Below are 16,575 nucleotides of genomic sequence, written 5' to 3' on the forward strand. Positions count from 1 at the left end.
GCAAGTCTATCCCTCGTAGTCCTGGCACAAGATTGGGCCAACATGGCAAATGCTCCTGCAAACTGGTTTTCAATACCAGGGACTGCAGGGCAAAACAGATTGCCAACTGCTGAGGCCCCACATCAGACGAATAAAACCTGACAGGTTTCATTCCAAAATGCAGTTCATCCATTCTGAGGGATAAAAAAAAATGCTACCTGAAATTCATCCGTCCCTTTTTGGAAGACAGATAATGCAGTCCTTAAAAACGTCTTATGTAAGAAAAGATCTGCAGATGATTCATCTCTCCAGCAGTAACCTGTACCTTGGTTTATTTCCCCCATCAGTGATCATCAAGAGTAGGAGTTGATTTGTTTGGATGCTGTATATCTCATTTCAAGAAGAAATGCCAACATTTGTATTCATTAGATGTTAAACCATGGGCAAGAATTAAAATCAGAAATTCGGGTGCCAGGCTGAGAGAGTTTAGGCACAAACAGGTTTGATCGTATTTCAGGGCTTAGTCGAATTTCTGTATGGTGTTCATACTCCAAAAATAGTTCACTCTTCTGTGTGTAGAAGCCCTGGATGTTGCCAACTTGAGAAACTCACCAAATATTGACCACTACTGACAACAGGATGCAACAAGAACTGTTTAATATCTATTAGGGTAAGACCAAATAATACAAAAGTAATACACAAAAATGTATTCCTCATTTACTTCACTCATGGAGACACAGCCTCCTCAAACCTTTAATAGTATCCACCTAATTAGAGCATGTTCCTATTGAATGTGTTTATCCATGGCAATTTATTTACCTCACCTCAAGTAATTATATACTTATGATATATCTACTTATATGTTATAGTACATGATAATACATATCAAACAACATACAGTACATGAGGGAATGAGGGGGGAAATTGGTCAGTGTTGAGAAATGGCTTTTGGGTAGCTTTGATACAGCATGACCAACATGAGATGCAGGGTATGGCTGTCCAATGCACTGCAGCTGCTGCCCAGTCTGCACACTACTGCATGGTAACTGTACAATTGTCACTTCAATATCCACAATTGCCGTGCCCTATATGTATGTACACATGGCAAAAAAGATTTGGACTGATCCGGATTTTTGCTAAGACTACGTTTAACTTCTTACACACAGGAAAAGTAGCTTGGTTTTGTTCATCTTTGTGCAAAACTTTACACTTGTTCGGAGCTGAGCAGCCTCGCTTTGTGCATTTAATGACAGATGAGCGTGTGAGCGGAGAAGGTCGACAGGGCTATGCTTCATAACTATGTGTATCTGCTGGTGAAAATGCTTTGTGATTGTAACATGAGGCTATCCAGCTTGAAAACAGGCCCGTTCTCAATGCATAACATAAAAGCTTATGTTATTGCCATTTACATGTTCATAAATACGTCTGCCTGCACAACAGGACCCCACTTGATAGTACCGGTAATTGTTTCATAGGTACTTTTTCCTCCATAGATTTACGATTGTATTGCTCCAGTATATGTAACTGTGAATTTGGTTGGCACCGAGGTGCACCGTGTGACACGTTTCCTCAGTGTAAACGTTATTTAAAATTTTCAAAATAATAATAATAATAATGATAAAAAAAAAAAGTTTTAAAAATCTGTTACCCATAGCCATGGAAAGACACAAAGAACATGTGCTTCAAAACTCATCCATACATCATCCAAAAATATACACACACAAAAAAAATCAACAAAACAAAAAACAAACAAACAAAAAAAAAACAGGTCGATACAAAACAACTGAAAAGAAACCAAAATAGCCTATCGAATATCACATCATCACAATCAGACAAGACAACTCACAGGTTTTGAAATAACTAGCATTCAGATACATATCGTCATATCTGTTTCAAGTCTAATACTGTATCACTGTAATAACCACCTATCGATTGAAGAGTTTCTCGAGGCTGACTCGTTACGTCGAGGGACACGAGGTGAAATCGTTTTTCACTGAAATAAATCAATGACATCGTCTCTAAATGAACGGATCAGGCCTCGCACGGGCCGAAACACAAGCATCTTCTTCCAGTTCCGGTTCATAAAGAAATTATTTGCTTGAATTGATATTGAGTGTTTTTTTCTTCTTTATATATATAAATACCATATTACATCTACTCATGGAATAACATCAACAGCCACACAATGACACACTGAGGCCCAGAATCCAGAGCTTCAGAAATAAGTAGTCATTTTTAAGCATTTACATGTAGGGGTTAGTGGGAGAATTTGCCGAGGGGGGAATAACATCCATTACTTCAAACAATGAGCACCTACAACATTGAAATTCTAGTATTAATGTCCTACCACCTCTCCGACACAAGTATTTTGTTATTCTTGAACCTTTTAACCTGTACAACATCGATTTGGAATGTTTTACCCGATGAACTGCGATCCTCGATACTGCATGTGCTTCACTTTAAGGTGTAATGATTCTTCAACTTCAGAACTACTGAGTCGCGACAAACCAAACGCCCCTAATGGCTGAGAATGGTGATAAAAGGAGACAAAAACCCACAGCGCTGAAATTCGAGGGGGGAAAAAAAAACAGGCTGAGGGTTGATGTGACTTTACAGGGAAGATCGAAAACCGACTCTCACACCCTTTCCTGAGAAAGTAAGAAACGCAGAACCAAACTGAAAGGGTTTGCTGACGCAGGGCGACTTCACAATACAAATGTGTGTGTGTATGTGTATGCAGAGTATCACCTGTGATAGTTTAGAAAGCAGCACGCTCTCTATGTTCATGATTTCAAAGTTTTAACCCTTGAAATTCATCTGTGCTCAATATGCCAAATGCCTGTCTGACAACACAGAGCTGGATACTGATGTCAGCAAATTGTTTATGCCACTTAACATATTTTTTTAATAAATCTACACTATGCATCTATGTTCTATTTTGAAACACTGATTCAAATTTTGGGATTTTGACCAGTGCACACCTAACCACTAAAAATAGGAACAACGTTTACATACAGGGTAAGAGAACGAAAAAGTTCAAGGTCTCGGCCAATATTAAAGGGATAACGAACTCCAAAACACATGGTTGTGATTGTGACTTGACCCTGACCTTAGCGTGAAACTGTCATACATTTTTCCTAAAATTTGTATGAACTTGTGCCACTGTGAACTGTGTCTGACTTTTAGCAAAAGGGCAATACTGTGAAATCATGTCTATAAGCAACCATGTGAAATCAGGCACATCATCATATGGACGTCGCTTTGGATAAAAGCGTCTGCCAAATGTGAATTGTATTTGTAATAACATCAACTGAGGGGCAAATCATGGTAGATAGTGTTTTTAGGGTCATTATGCCTTCCAGGCTACATATTAGTAAACATTCTGTGACACTGGCAATTATGAAAAAAAAAACAAGGTCAGTAAAAGCCTTTTACATGTGACACCTCGGAGACGGAGAATTCAATTTTATGCGCTGTGCTGACCCCAGATCAACCTAGCTGAATGAATGAATGGACCATAGGGGACTGATTTTGGCTCTATTATGTGTCTTTGTTGGAGAGCAACACACACTTGTATTGACCAGGATCAGGATTTTTTTTTCAGCAGGATGAGTGGTTAAAAAAAACCCAACTAATATGCATACTTTTGGTGGCTTCAACAGCTTTTTAATATCCGGCTGCTGATTTACATGTTAATTTGCTTAAAGTCTGAACGTCTACATATGGCAAATTCCAGTAAAAGTACCTTCCCACCAAAACAATACATTGCTCTACGTTTTTCTTTGAGAATTCGGCTCGTACAGTGTTACAATGAAGGGCACCTAATTCTGAATTGTGTTCTTAATTGATCCCTTTTTGTCTCTCCCACTTCCCTGGCTCGCCCCCTCCTGTGTCCTACATTGGGTCGTCATAGTTGTAGGTGGGAGCTGCTGAGTACTGGTTCTGCTGCATGGCTCCCTGGGCGGCGCCCATGGCCGCCTGCTGGGCCGCCTGCTGCACGTGTGGGTTCTTCCAGGCACCGGTTGTCCACTCCTCCTGGGCCTTACCCAGGCTGCCGCCGCTGCCACGGTAGAAGTTGTGGACCTGCACGAGTCAAAAAGACAGCAGCCATGTTTCATAAAGCATTTCAACCATCATTAGCCCTTTTCATACTACATTCAGTCCCCCATTCAACAGTGCAAAACACCTGTTTATATAAGGTGCTCAGTTTCTTATTTCCGTTAACTGTTGTAATAATTTGCAGGATTAATGCACATTTATACATAATGCACATACGTTTTACAAATAGGATTAATGCACAAGTAGGATTAAATCATATTTATATATTTATATATTTCTTATTTCTTTTTCTATTTCTTGTTTTGGCCCTGAGCTGACAGTCATTTCACACTTGCAACTTTGAATGTGGGACATGCCAAGCCTTAGCCCACTGCAAACTAAATCTCACTCCTGAGCAGGGTTATCCCCAACTCTCTGGGGATATCCTGGAAAACGCAGTGTGAACTGAGCTTAGAGGATCAGGAATTGAATGTTTGTTAATGTTGTTGTCCAGTTAAAACTGTGTACCCAGTGTTCTGTAGACATTAACCCTGGACTTTGATTTTCAAATGTGAAATCCTTATCTTGGGGATAACTGTGAGGCTCTTAAATGTTTATACATTATTGTAGTCTTTTTATTGGCCACAAATCGACAAAACTCCCTTTACTGCTTCCACACAAACCAGACAAAGGCTTAATATAATGCAGTACATAGATCTATTGTGATGAAGGAGTAAAAATGTATACAGCACCTTTGTGAGGGCAACGAAGGAGAGCACAGCCACCGCAGTAAACATGATGGTGGGAATTAGCATGACCACAGCTGAGCCAATGTTGGTGCTGAAGAAGGTGATGGTAGCCAGCCAGCCACTGAGAAACAAAGATTTGGGGTCAGATGAGGATTCACCGCACGTGTAACCATTGCAATGTACACTGTGTACATTGCAGCATCTGCATCTTTTTAGGGAGTTTCAGCATTGATACTATAGTTTTTTTTTTTCCAAAGCATGAGTACCGTGCTGTACTATAGGCTGTTTAAAAGTATAGTACGCTATGCTTAAGTGTAAATTACTTGCACAGTGGGTCCCAATTCACCTTGAAAGTCCTTGAAAGTCTGGAGATCTGAGAAAAGGCCTTCAGGGTTTTTAAAAATGAATGGATGGTCTTGAAAGTTCTACATTTTTAATTAAAATATGGCACCCGAATTCATCAGTATGCTTTATATCTCTGGACCTCTCTCTGCTGGCTGAACGACATTTCTCAGGAAAACCTGTGCTGGAGATTTGCAGTTTTAAAATAAAGCAGAAATTGCCAATTTTGATTTCTTTCATTTCACCAAACATAACCTTGAAAGTCATGGAAACGTCTTTGAATTTAATGTCTAAGTGAGTGAAGGAACCCTTTGTGTGTCATCAACTTAATGTTGGTATCACTACTGTCACCCTTTCATAATGGAACAGCGGTGACCTTGTCGAGGGACCTTGACAGTACACCTCCACACAGCTTACACAGAGGTGAGCTCTGTGCAGACCATTAAAAATATATACCTCTACTGTACATTGCTGGGTATGACACACTGTGGTAGAAAAAAAAAAAAACGACACAAGATAACTGTGTCTAATTTTACATTGTTAGAGATTTGCATTTCATATTAACCATATCACATTTGTGTTTCATAATGCCAGCCTGCACTGCTCTTACCACACTCCCCACCCGGGAATGCCAACAGTCTGGATAATACTGATCACAACCTGGGCCATGAAGACGAAGAAGAAAGCCATAAAGTTGAAGGAGCTGTCGGTCCTGCAAGAGGGGAAAGACTCACTCAGTGTTCACTCAGGGTTTCGATCGGCAGAATTACAGAGACAAAGTGCAGTGTATCCTCAGCATGTAGCTGACTCACTTAAAGGCCTTGTAGATGGGCCTGAACCAGCACACATAGGAGCACGGGGTGAAGAGGATGAGCCACAGGATGGCCATGCCAAAGTTGGTAGCTCCGCCCCCACCGCACATCCACGCCAGACAGCCAATTAGATTAACGGCGAGCGTGGCACTATTCACTGTCAACATCACAGAGAGAGAGCGAGGGGACACAAGTTTAGCAAAACTGTATGAGTGGACAATTTAACTCTGTTACTAATACATATGCTGACAATTTACAGCATTACTATATCATTCAACATACCCTTATCACTATTGATCTCAATTACTAATCAAAAATTAGAAATTCTAGCCTAAAGCTACAACAATTCATTGTAGAACTGAGCTACAATCTATGTGGCACACACAACATACATTATCTACGTTACAAAAAAACCCCACAAAAAAACAAAGGGGCAAACTAATCAATTATTCATTTTTTAGACAAAACTTACATTTATGTTTTCAAAGGGCAGAACCTATGTGATAATGAAAAAGATGTCATACTCATGTGAGTATTGAAATTTAACAATACCGTCATGTATTGTTGTCACACAGCTCAAGGAAAGGAGAGCCTTGATCAGAATTCAAATTACAGGTTACACAAAAATCCCAAAATGAATTGCATTATAAACATATTACTCTGAACTCTGAGTCTGTATTACTTTTTTGACTAATATTTCTGTATTTAAAGGACAAATAACAACTTTGTCAGACAAAATTGAAGAAAACATTGCACAGTGTGTGCAGAATAGGAAAAAAATACAAATATTTGACTGGCTTGGTGCCAAGATTAGAGACCTGTGAACCTTGCCATACCGGATTTTCCGTAGTGTTTAGCTTTCAAAATATTTTGGGTAAAACAAAGTGACGCTGCATGACAAAACAAGAGGCAGTGGATGGGGTTACCAGTTTACATCATGATGCAGGCATTTATGTAAATGCTGAAAATGAAAGACACATACAGTGATATAAAACATAATTCACTTTAATGCAAGCCAACAGGCAACACAGCATGGAGCCCGCGCTGCAGACGATGACTTGTACCTAACAGCAAACTCACAGATCCATAGGTAATAAAGCCTCTTGCACATGGTGCGACGTTGGTCCGGGATCTCGTTGAAGTCTTGGTAAAAACATGGCTTCAGGGGGATGAATCGAGGCAGGGGAGGGAAGTTGTTCTCTATAATACAAAGACACACATGCCTCAAATTAAACTACCGTCAAACCCTACAAAAACACAGGAGCTAAATGACAGATCAGACTTCAACCACTATACATTATGGCTGCCTAATCAGTGCAATTTCTTCGAATGGAAAAGGACCACTTTGACTGCCACCTGAAGGCTACAGACACCTTACCTGCCATGCTGACCAGTCAATGTACTCTTCCACTCAAAGACACAGACTTCAGTCGCAACTGCCTCGAAGACGACACTGCAAGGGGACACAGCTTGCATCAACATCTCAGTAATGTGCAAAACCACCCCAGTCACTCCTTTACATGATTTCCTTGTGGGCAGCACGCCACAAACCTCTGTAGGCCTTCCTATCGATCAGCATAAATAAAAGACCCTCCATTCATGGGTATGGTACCCAGACCTTGCCTCTCCATGCTCCCACTATCAGCACCTCTTTAACATAGACAATAAGCGTTGATGAAAGGGGAAAAATTGTTTTGGCATATCATTTTGAAGAAACAGGGTGGCCTTATATCGTGATCAAGGCGAAAATGCAGGCCTTATAATAGCCTTCAAAAATTACATATGTGGCGCTCCATAGGCCTCTGCCTTTAGCTCATTAGCCCGCTGTAGTACCATCTTCAACACATTTAGCTGTGTTTGTAAACCAAAAATTGATGCATGATGGTAAAGGTGGAGAGCAGCTATGAAGGACGTCGTTTTGCTGCTACATGGGGCTACCGAGAGATCTCCACCAGCACGACAGAGGCACCGTGGTTGTTGTTTTCTTTCATACTATGACCCAAACGCTGTTTTACATGTATTTTTCTAGCCGCGGATGGCCGTGATGCTGCAATGGGACACAGTGCATCGTGATCGCTGTCAGCGGAGAAGCGTCCTTCAGCCTACGACATGGTGCTGTTTTTCTCATCTGGACGCAGAGCAGGTCAAACCTTTTCTTATTATTATATGTATATAAACAGTCCCTAACTGCAACCAAGCCGGCTACCCGCTTTAAGCGTCTCCTGATCCCCAATCTACAATCTATTTTGCAATCAATCGCCTCGCTCGGCTGGATTTGAATGAATGAAATCGCAATGATTCAATCGCCTTACCTGCTTTTTTTTTTTTTTTTTTAAAGGTCCGACAATACTGCTAGAATCCCTCTGGTCGTTGCAATTGCATTCTACGAGCTGATCTCCATTAAATAAATACAAACAAGCACATCTGACATAAATCTGTGCTCCTGCGCCGAGGGTCTGGGAGTAGGACGGCCACGTGACGTCAGGGCTTTTTCTTTCTTTACCCTCGGCTCGCGTACCCGCCCGGGTAGGACCGGGTTCAGGGAGCTGGATTTGTTGCTGGCCTACGCCAACCAACGAGAGAGCAGACACATCAGAGTAAACTCCACCCTTTCCTTCCTCCGTGATGCTGAGGACGCACGGCCGCCGCTCTCAGGGATGGGAGCGAGCCGGATGAGAGCATCACACAAGCCCCCTGCGCTTCATGTGATTGGCCACATGCTGCTGGTAGGAATAAAAGATATTTTAATCGAAATACATAACTACAAATAACATGAAACCCTTAACCCTCCTATCTTTAGGGCCAGTTTGACCCCATGCAATGTTTAACTTCTCTAAATGCACAATTAACTTTTTTTTTTTTTTTTTTAAACTTCATATTGGATTAAAATTCCTACTTATAATGGGCTGAAGTGGGTAAATTAACAAAATGATATGCTTTCAATGTCCTGGACACAGTTGGTATGCATCAGTGTTTCTCTAGGGTCAATTTGACTCCAAGCTGTATTTTACACAAGTTAGTTTTAAATGTTTTTTTCTGGAGGTTCGAATTGCTGGGGTCAAATTGACACCAGTTGATCAAAAAATGTCAGTCAATGTGAAGGTAACATGAGGGTTAAGAATACAAGAATACCTGGAGACAAATATTACAACTCACCATTGAATATTGTAGGAATATTCTATATATGGCTAGTCATAGTGAAAGAGAAATAAGTGTAAGTGAAATACTGTAATTATCAAGTAGGCTGTTTCACTCTCAGTTTCAGTCCACTCAGTCCACTCAGAAATGAATAATCTGTGACACTGAGGCATGATTCATTAGATTTTTTTAATTTGGGAGGATTTTGTTTTCATGGTCAAAGCCATCAAAAAGAAAACAGCTGGTGTGCATTTTACTGAGCCCCACCTATTTTCTATTGTAATCCTGATCTCTTATATTGAGAATATACTGAGATATTTTCAAGCAGATAGATAGATAGATAGATAGTTTATTGTGCCCCAAAGAGAAAATGCTTTTCCCAGCTCTCACATGACAACACAATAAAACAACATATCACCACTGTGCACCACTTTACAATAACATTATTCACTAAGGGGATTGTAGCTGAAGACTAGCAAAGGACTGTAGATGTAGTCTGAATAACCTTCGCCCCTGGGTGTCGGTCAAAACACAATTATGAAGCCTGTTTCCTCTTTCAAAGATTTATTAACTTAGTACCGCACAGTAGACACAGCAATTAGCGGTTGCACCAGGTTACAGGCGTAGATGAAAGTCAATAGGTATGTATAGGTGTATGTGGTTCTGTCACAAATTAAGCAAAAACAAAGGACACAAATAGTATAATAACAATATTAATGTACTATAATTAAGACAGTTAACAATAGGGCTGGGCGATATACCGAAAATTTACCAATACCGAAATTTATGACGATAACCGACGTCACTTTGCTCAAATCGGTATGTTCGGTATTTTAAAAAAACAAACGTTTTTGTCTTTTTTGGCTGTGTGTAGGTAGGCATGTTCATGTCCCTTTAAGACACTGTACTACGCGTACAGCGTGTGTAGTCACGTGACTCCACCCCCTCCAGTCTACAACAAGAAGGTAAAGAGACGCTGAGGAAACGGAGGATGGTTCAAATGTAGAAGCGGCTGCGGCTGCAGCTGAGGTAGTCGAAGTAGATTCAGTCCAGGAGGCCTTGCTTGTCATATTTTATACTTTTAAACTTGGTTTGATTGTCAGTTGTGCAATAAATTTAACTAAAAGTATTTAATATGTATTTTCTTGAGTTATTCTCAGACAGCACAGTGTTAGAGTCGCACTTCTCAGGCATGCAAACTTGTCACCTTTCGGCTACAATCACCGTTTTTTTGGTCAATTGGGTCATTCACGTGAATTGCGCAGTTTGGAAGAGACGCCTGGCTTCCGAGTCCAAAGGAAAGTTTTAACGTTAGTTTGAAAGAACTGCCTAACCTTAAATTAAACCTTGCATAACGTTATGCTTCGAGCAAAACGGCTAACGTTAGTTAGCAAGACAAGCGGGCCATATGATGCTGGAATTTCCATTAGTAAGATAGCGAACTAATTAGCCAGCTAACGTTAGCTAGTTCTAATGTTAATTCAAGCATGGTCCACTTGTCTTGCTAGTTAGCAAGACAAGGCGGGAGGGAAGCAAAACTGGTCTGTTGCTGACACAACTTTCTTGCTGGAAGCTTTAAGAGATCTCAGGATTGTTGAACGTCTTGATGTTCAAAAGGCTAGAAACACCAAGTTGTACAAACAAGTTCATGAAAAGCTGCAGGAAGCCAGAATTCACCGAACCATCAACCAAATCAAAAAACGCTGGAAAAGTTTGAAGGCTTCCTATTACAAAGCTAAAAGTCAAAACGGTAAAAGTGGTGATCTGTGAACTCCACAAGAACTACACGCTCCCACCAGTCTCTGACCTTCATCCTGGTCCTTGGTGGAGGAGGGGGCACTAAATTTAATGTACCTCGAGTGATGAACATGTCATCCTGCTCTCTCCCCTGTAACGCAGGAGCAGTAACGTTATGCACTGCTGGGCCTGTAGCTTAACTACCGTGAACAGGAAAAGCAAAAGTATGCATAAACACACGATGAAGGTCCATATTCAAAAAAAAAAAAAAAAAAACCTACATAAACAGACACTGCGGCAGTGGGCAGGAAAATAAAATGTGAGAGGCACAAAGAGTGAAAGAGCTGAGGACGTGCAGACAACGCAGCGTTTGTTTACAACATAGGCGGTAGTACAGCTTCTTCTTCTACTATTATTTCCGGAAAATTAGACAACTCCGCACATGCCCAAATGATTTATTCTGATTAAACGCTTGGTGCATGTATACGCATGTCATGATCGGATCATTTTATTTAGTGTCCATGTAAACGGTGGATTTGGAATTTCCGATCAACCAAGGTTAACCTTGGTTGATCGGATTTGATCAGATTGGATTGGAGAAATTTTGCGCATGTAAACGTGTGCTACATCAGCGTGGCGCGTTTCCGCCTTTGCGGCAGCCGGTCATTTTTCGGCAAGCAGCAAACATGGCGGGAGGGAAGCAAAATTGGTCTGTTGCTGACACAACTTTCTTGCTGGAAACTTTAAGAGATCTCAGGATTGTTGAACGTCTTGATGATCGAAAGGCTAGAAACACCGACATGACATAACTGTTTTCAGAGGAGCAAGCGCTACAAAGCAGTGCGGGGGGACTTGCCAGACCCAGATGTCCTGAAGGTCGATGAGGCATACCAGGACTTCATGGCAGACCTTGCTCCGCTAATTACCACACTCTCCATAAGTTGTGACGTCCCCCTCGTCAGCCTTTGGGACCGTTCAAGAAGGCAGCCCTATTTCATACCAGCACCCAGTGCCAGTGAGTAGGGTAATCATCTACCACCCAGACGCACCCCCTCCACCACCCCTGCCGTTAGATGGTCACAGGCTGGACCCAACCATGTGTTCCTTTTAGGGATGCTAACCGGTAGCCGTTTGACCGGTTGTTGACCGTTTGAACTTTAACCAAATCATCTTGGCCGAACGTGTCGTCGCCGACACAAATGCGCATGCCATATTGTAAATACCGTAACTTCTGTAAAGTTTGTTCTATCGAAAAAATTCCAACTGTTCCAGAAAGCTAAGAAGTTGCTCATGAACAGTCTAATACGGTAAACATGGCGACGGGATGCTCTGCCGGGCTTGGATTACGTCATTACGCACAGAGCTCAGCTCGGTAGACAGACCGGAGACAGACCGGAGAAACGAGCCAAGCTTATGGTGATCACATATAGTTTTGAACAAAGTATGTCATGCAAGTCTGCAAGAGTCATAAAACCGCCAAGCAGACTCATTGAAGAATCTTGAGACAATATTTTTCACGAGGAGAGAGAGATTTCTTCTACACCAAGGTAAGCAACATGCGTAAATTACATAATGATATCATGTAGTGTATGTACAATATTTGACTTCGGAATGAATGGTGTTCCATATTATGTCTGAATTGGTTTTGGGCCTGCTGAGGGGACACCCGTGGTACAGAACGGACACGGTCGCGTTCTTGACTGTCTGTAAACTTTACAGACAGTCAAATAATATTCTCGGTTAATCGAAATAAACCGATTAATGAGGCCCGGTGGTCAACCAAGAAAATTTTCCATTTTCGCCATCCCTAGTTCCTTTGTGCGCACTCACCAACAACACCTAAATGTAATGCCGCTTAATATCACTTTCGACATGGCAAGATCTATCGAGATGGCCACGAGGGAACAGAGTGGCAGCGCAGAGTGGTACAGCCTGAGGATGATGAGGCTCACCTCCTCCAAGATCGGGGAGGTGTGCCATGTCCGAGGTCACAGCTCTGCAGAGAATCTTGCAGAACGCATCTGCAAAGGTGGGGTTCAGACAGGCTTGATGAAGAGGGGGCTGTCACTGGAGCCAGTAGCTATTCAGGAATATGCCCAAATTAAAAACGTCAACTACTGGCCATCCGGATTTGTCATCCATCCAAACGCTCCCTGGCTTGGATCCTCTCCAGATGGTGTTGTTTTTGATCCGACAGAGGCACCACCATTCAGGTTGGTGGAAGTGAAGTGCCCCAATGTGAAGAGCTATGTGGACTGTGGGTACCTGCACATGCATAGTGGCGCCTTGAGCCTGAAGCCAGGCCACAGCTACTATTAGCAGGTGCAAGGCTAGCTGCTTATCACTGGAATGCAGCAGTGCGATTTTGTGGTTTTTGCAGAAGAGGACCTTCTTGTACAAAGAATTTATAAGGATGCGGAGGTCGCTAGGGTTATAAGGGAGAAGGGGGATTATTTCTTTTTCTATCATTACTTGATCTGATCTTTTAAAAATCAGTGGTTCATTCAATCAGTTCTATTTCAATCAGTTGATAAATGTTCTTGTTCTGGTTTTATTATTCATCTTTACAAATCTATACAAAGCTTGAACTAATATTAGGTTTTATTGTTCATCTTTACAAATCTATACAAAACCTGGACTAACGTTAGGCTCAATAAGTAAGTTTGTATATTGTGTTTTTTTTGTTCAGATTTACACAACCATACAAGCACAGTCTGATTTGGTTGTGGTGGTGTTCATCTTTACAAATCTATACAAAACCTGAAGTGATAATTGTTCAATCAGTGTTGAGATTTCATTGTTCAGTTTAACAAACCTCTACAAAGCCAGAGCTAATGTCACTAATGCAGGCCTACAATTGTCCAGAGACCATAACTTTTGTACTGATTGAAAGGTGAGCCCAAGTATATAAAACTATGTGTATTGTTGATATTGGATCACTGAATAAGTGTTGTTCAATATTTCTTTATTAAATTCTACATGTTCTAATGTCATCTCTGGTGCGTTTTCATTTTCATTTCAAGTCTGTAAAAACCCAAAGCTGATGTAATGATGACAATGACACAAATAATGTTTTTTAAGAAGCAAGATAGATCTTTAATTCATTGCTGAGTTGCCAATGCCTTCACTAACGGCCCATTCTGATAATTGACCAGTAAGCTTGCCACACTGAACAACTGATCGATGTTTCCGCGTATAGACAGTGGTATGTCCTTGTCGAACAGTTTGTTCTCCTTCACTCTCCTTATACACTTCTCCACATGAACCCTCAGACGTGCAATCTCCTGTGTCTGTCTGACATCCTCTCGACTCATTTGTTGTTTGCTGAGAAAGGCAGGCCGGTACACCTTACAAGGAGCAAGGTTGTCCACAACAAACCCTTTGTCCACCATGATCGCCATACCTGGCTTCAGCAGCTTTACAATCCCGGAGAGCTTGAAGATCTTGCGATCACTCATAGAGCCTTGCGTACAGTCCAGACAGAAAGGTGCCAGCACCGTGGGGCGCTATGCCAATCATGGCCTTGAATGAAGTGTGCGATTTGTAGTTAGAGAAAACCTCACTCTGAAGGAGCAGAGAGGATGGCGTCTGACAGAATATCTCTGTACAATCAAGGACCACCTGTGTATCAGAAAAAGCTGCAAACTCAGGTGGCAGGTGAGCTCTGACTAGCTCTGGAGGAATCCAGAGACACTGGCTTCCCAGCAGGCAGTACAGGAAATGAGTCCATGTGGAGATGATCCGACTTGCAGTAGTGCGATGAATGCTGAACCTCTCTGCAAGGTCCCTGAGAGGAAAACCCACTGACATGTACATCAGGAACAGCAGAAACTCGTAAATGGGTCTCAGTTTCTGTTGAGATATAAAAACAAAAGCCTCTGTTTAGTTACCTTGACACTGACATTGTTATTACAAAGTTTAAATGAGTTCAAACACATTCATCATGTTAAAAGGGCTCTGAAACACATTGTCAAGTATAAATCAGAAAATAATACCAATATCAGCTAGTTGGCTTTTACTTTTCAGTTAGATGTAGTTAACCCCACAAACCAACGGGAAATTATGAAATAAAACAGTTTGTATCCAATTTCAGTGTTACATTAGGCCTACAACTCTATGCACGTCATGTTACCACATTTGTTACCTACCGTTGTTGGGTGATGGACTGTGCTGATGCTGGTAGGGGCTGTCTTGGCGCTGGTTATGCACACCATCTTGTGGATCACGGCAGGTTCAATTAATCTCCAAAATGCCATGAAACTCCTGTAGGACGCAAACGTGATATAAAAGTGCACGTCCTCATCTGATGCAGATAGGCGCTCTATCCCAAAACGCTGGCGAAATTTGAGGACTTCCAACTTCTGTTGTAGCTCCCTAATCTGGCAACGGCCAAATTACTTGCCCTCGCTCCTGTTCCTGAGGGAATACACAGTAGTCATGATCTGGAGCCATTTCGGTCTCCATCCAGAGTCCAACTCTGACTCTGGGGCGGAAAACTCGGCCCACGGACGCCGTTCCCAGACGCTTGGTCTGGGCGCAGGTAGTTCGTACCCATTCCACAAAAAGTAAACTGGTATGGTTCCCTTCTTCAGCCTCCTCAGCCCCCCCGCAGTCGCAATAAAATCAGTCTGCTTAAAATGCCGACTACAGACCCGGGTGTTTTTGGTCGGGTTGAAGTCATCCCTCCGGATCTTCTGCATCCACTCAGCCCGTATCGCAGCGTCAACGGGGAAGGCATGAAGTTGTAAGTTGACGAAACGGTACATAACGGCACACAACAATGAAGTGCTGAGGTTCTCACCCTCTGAAATGCACATCGCCTCTCTTTAATCCTAAAAACACTCATTGTGAAAAACGATCTCTCTGGTAATCTCTCTGGTTTTCGGTCGCTGCTGTCTCTCGCTGTCAGATCACCGGAAGTACTGTCCGGAAGTACTGTCCTGCTCAAGTTCAAAGGTCAACGGTCGCCATATTGTGCATGGAGCGAATTGACACACACACACACACACACACACTCAAAATATGTTTATCCTGTATGTCCATACAGCTTAACAGTAAATTCCTGCTATAGCACAATCTTCCACTGCCCCCTAGTGGGCTGAAGGTGCCACGGCGCTAGCAGTGGGCATAACATTCAGTGACCTAAAGCTAACAGCATGTAGCTAATTGGCAATGGTGACCTTACCACAATAAATAACTTTAAACTGGTTTAAACTATATACAGAGCCCATCCATTTAACTTTAAGGGTAAATAAAGTAAATATGGCGGCTTAGGTGACTTACCTATTTTCATGGACGCACAAACATAAGTTTTACACAACCAAGGATATCAGAATGACCACACCATTCTCTGGACGGCAGGAAAGTGAAACTTAAAGCAGAGAATCTCTAATATGGGGAGAAGTGCCACTCTCGTCTAACTTCCGGGTCTCGGAAACACGCCTCTGTCCATGTGAGGGCGCTCGCGGGCGAGTGCAGAATGAATGGGACTCTATGGGGCTACACCCCTAAAAATCCACTTTTCTCTGGAAATAATTTTTTGTCAAGGAATTTGAATACTGTTTTCAAAAGGGGGGGCTAAAAAAATACACTCAGCTGAATATTGGATTTTTTAAGTTCACCTATCTGTTGTAAAAAGCCGTTCAAAAAGTGTGATGACGTCACACATTGAGAGGTGCTGCTTTACGGCGATTTCCAGAGCCCGTCTCCGGAGAGCAGACGGAGACACTCGAGAGAGCCCGCCTGTGCTATATTAGACATTCTCTGTACACACAAATATC

At 42.0% G+C, this 16,575-nt stretch overlaps 1 protein-coding gene across 2 annotated transcripts; it reads right to left on the reverse strand.

Moving 5' to 3' along the window:
• Positions 1-619: 619 nt before the first annotated feature.
• Positions 620-16,097, reverse strand: scamp5a (secretory carrier membrane protein 5a). 2 transcript variants are annotated; one of them, XM_030054009.1, is made up of 7 exons: positions 16,079-16,097; positions 7,299-7,373; positions 7,001-7,120; positions 5,921-6,077; positions 5,719-5,820; positions 4,770-4,887; positions 620-4,062 (listed from the first exon to the last, which is right to left on the reverse strand). In XM_030054009.1, exons 2-7 carry the CDS (start codon positions 7,303-7,305, stop codon positions 3,874-3,876), a joined length of 693 nt encoding a protein of 230 aa, XP_029909869.1. In that variant the 5' UTR covers positions 7,306-7,373; positions 16,079-16,097; the 3' UTR covers positions 620-3,873. The 2 variants fall into 2 exon arrangements, with proteins under 2 accessions (XP_029909869.1, XP_029909868.1); XM_030054008.1 differs by lacking the exon at positions 16,079-16,097 and adding an exon at positions 8,233-8,526.
• Between the last annotated feature and the right edge of the window lie 478 nt (positions 16,098-16,575).

The sequence above is a fragment of the Myripristis murdjan genome, chromosome 6 (genome assembly GCF_902150065.1).
Source record: "Myripristis murdjan chromosome 6, fMyrMur1.1, whole genome shotgun sequence".
In the NCBI taxonomy this organism is placed as follows: domain Eukaryota; kingdom Metazoa; phylum Chordata; class Actinopteri; order Holocentriformes; family Holocentridae; genus Myripristis; species Myripristis murdjan.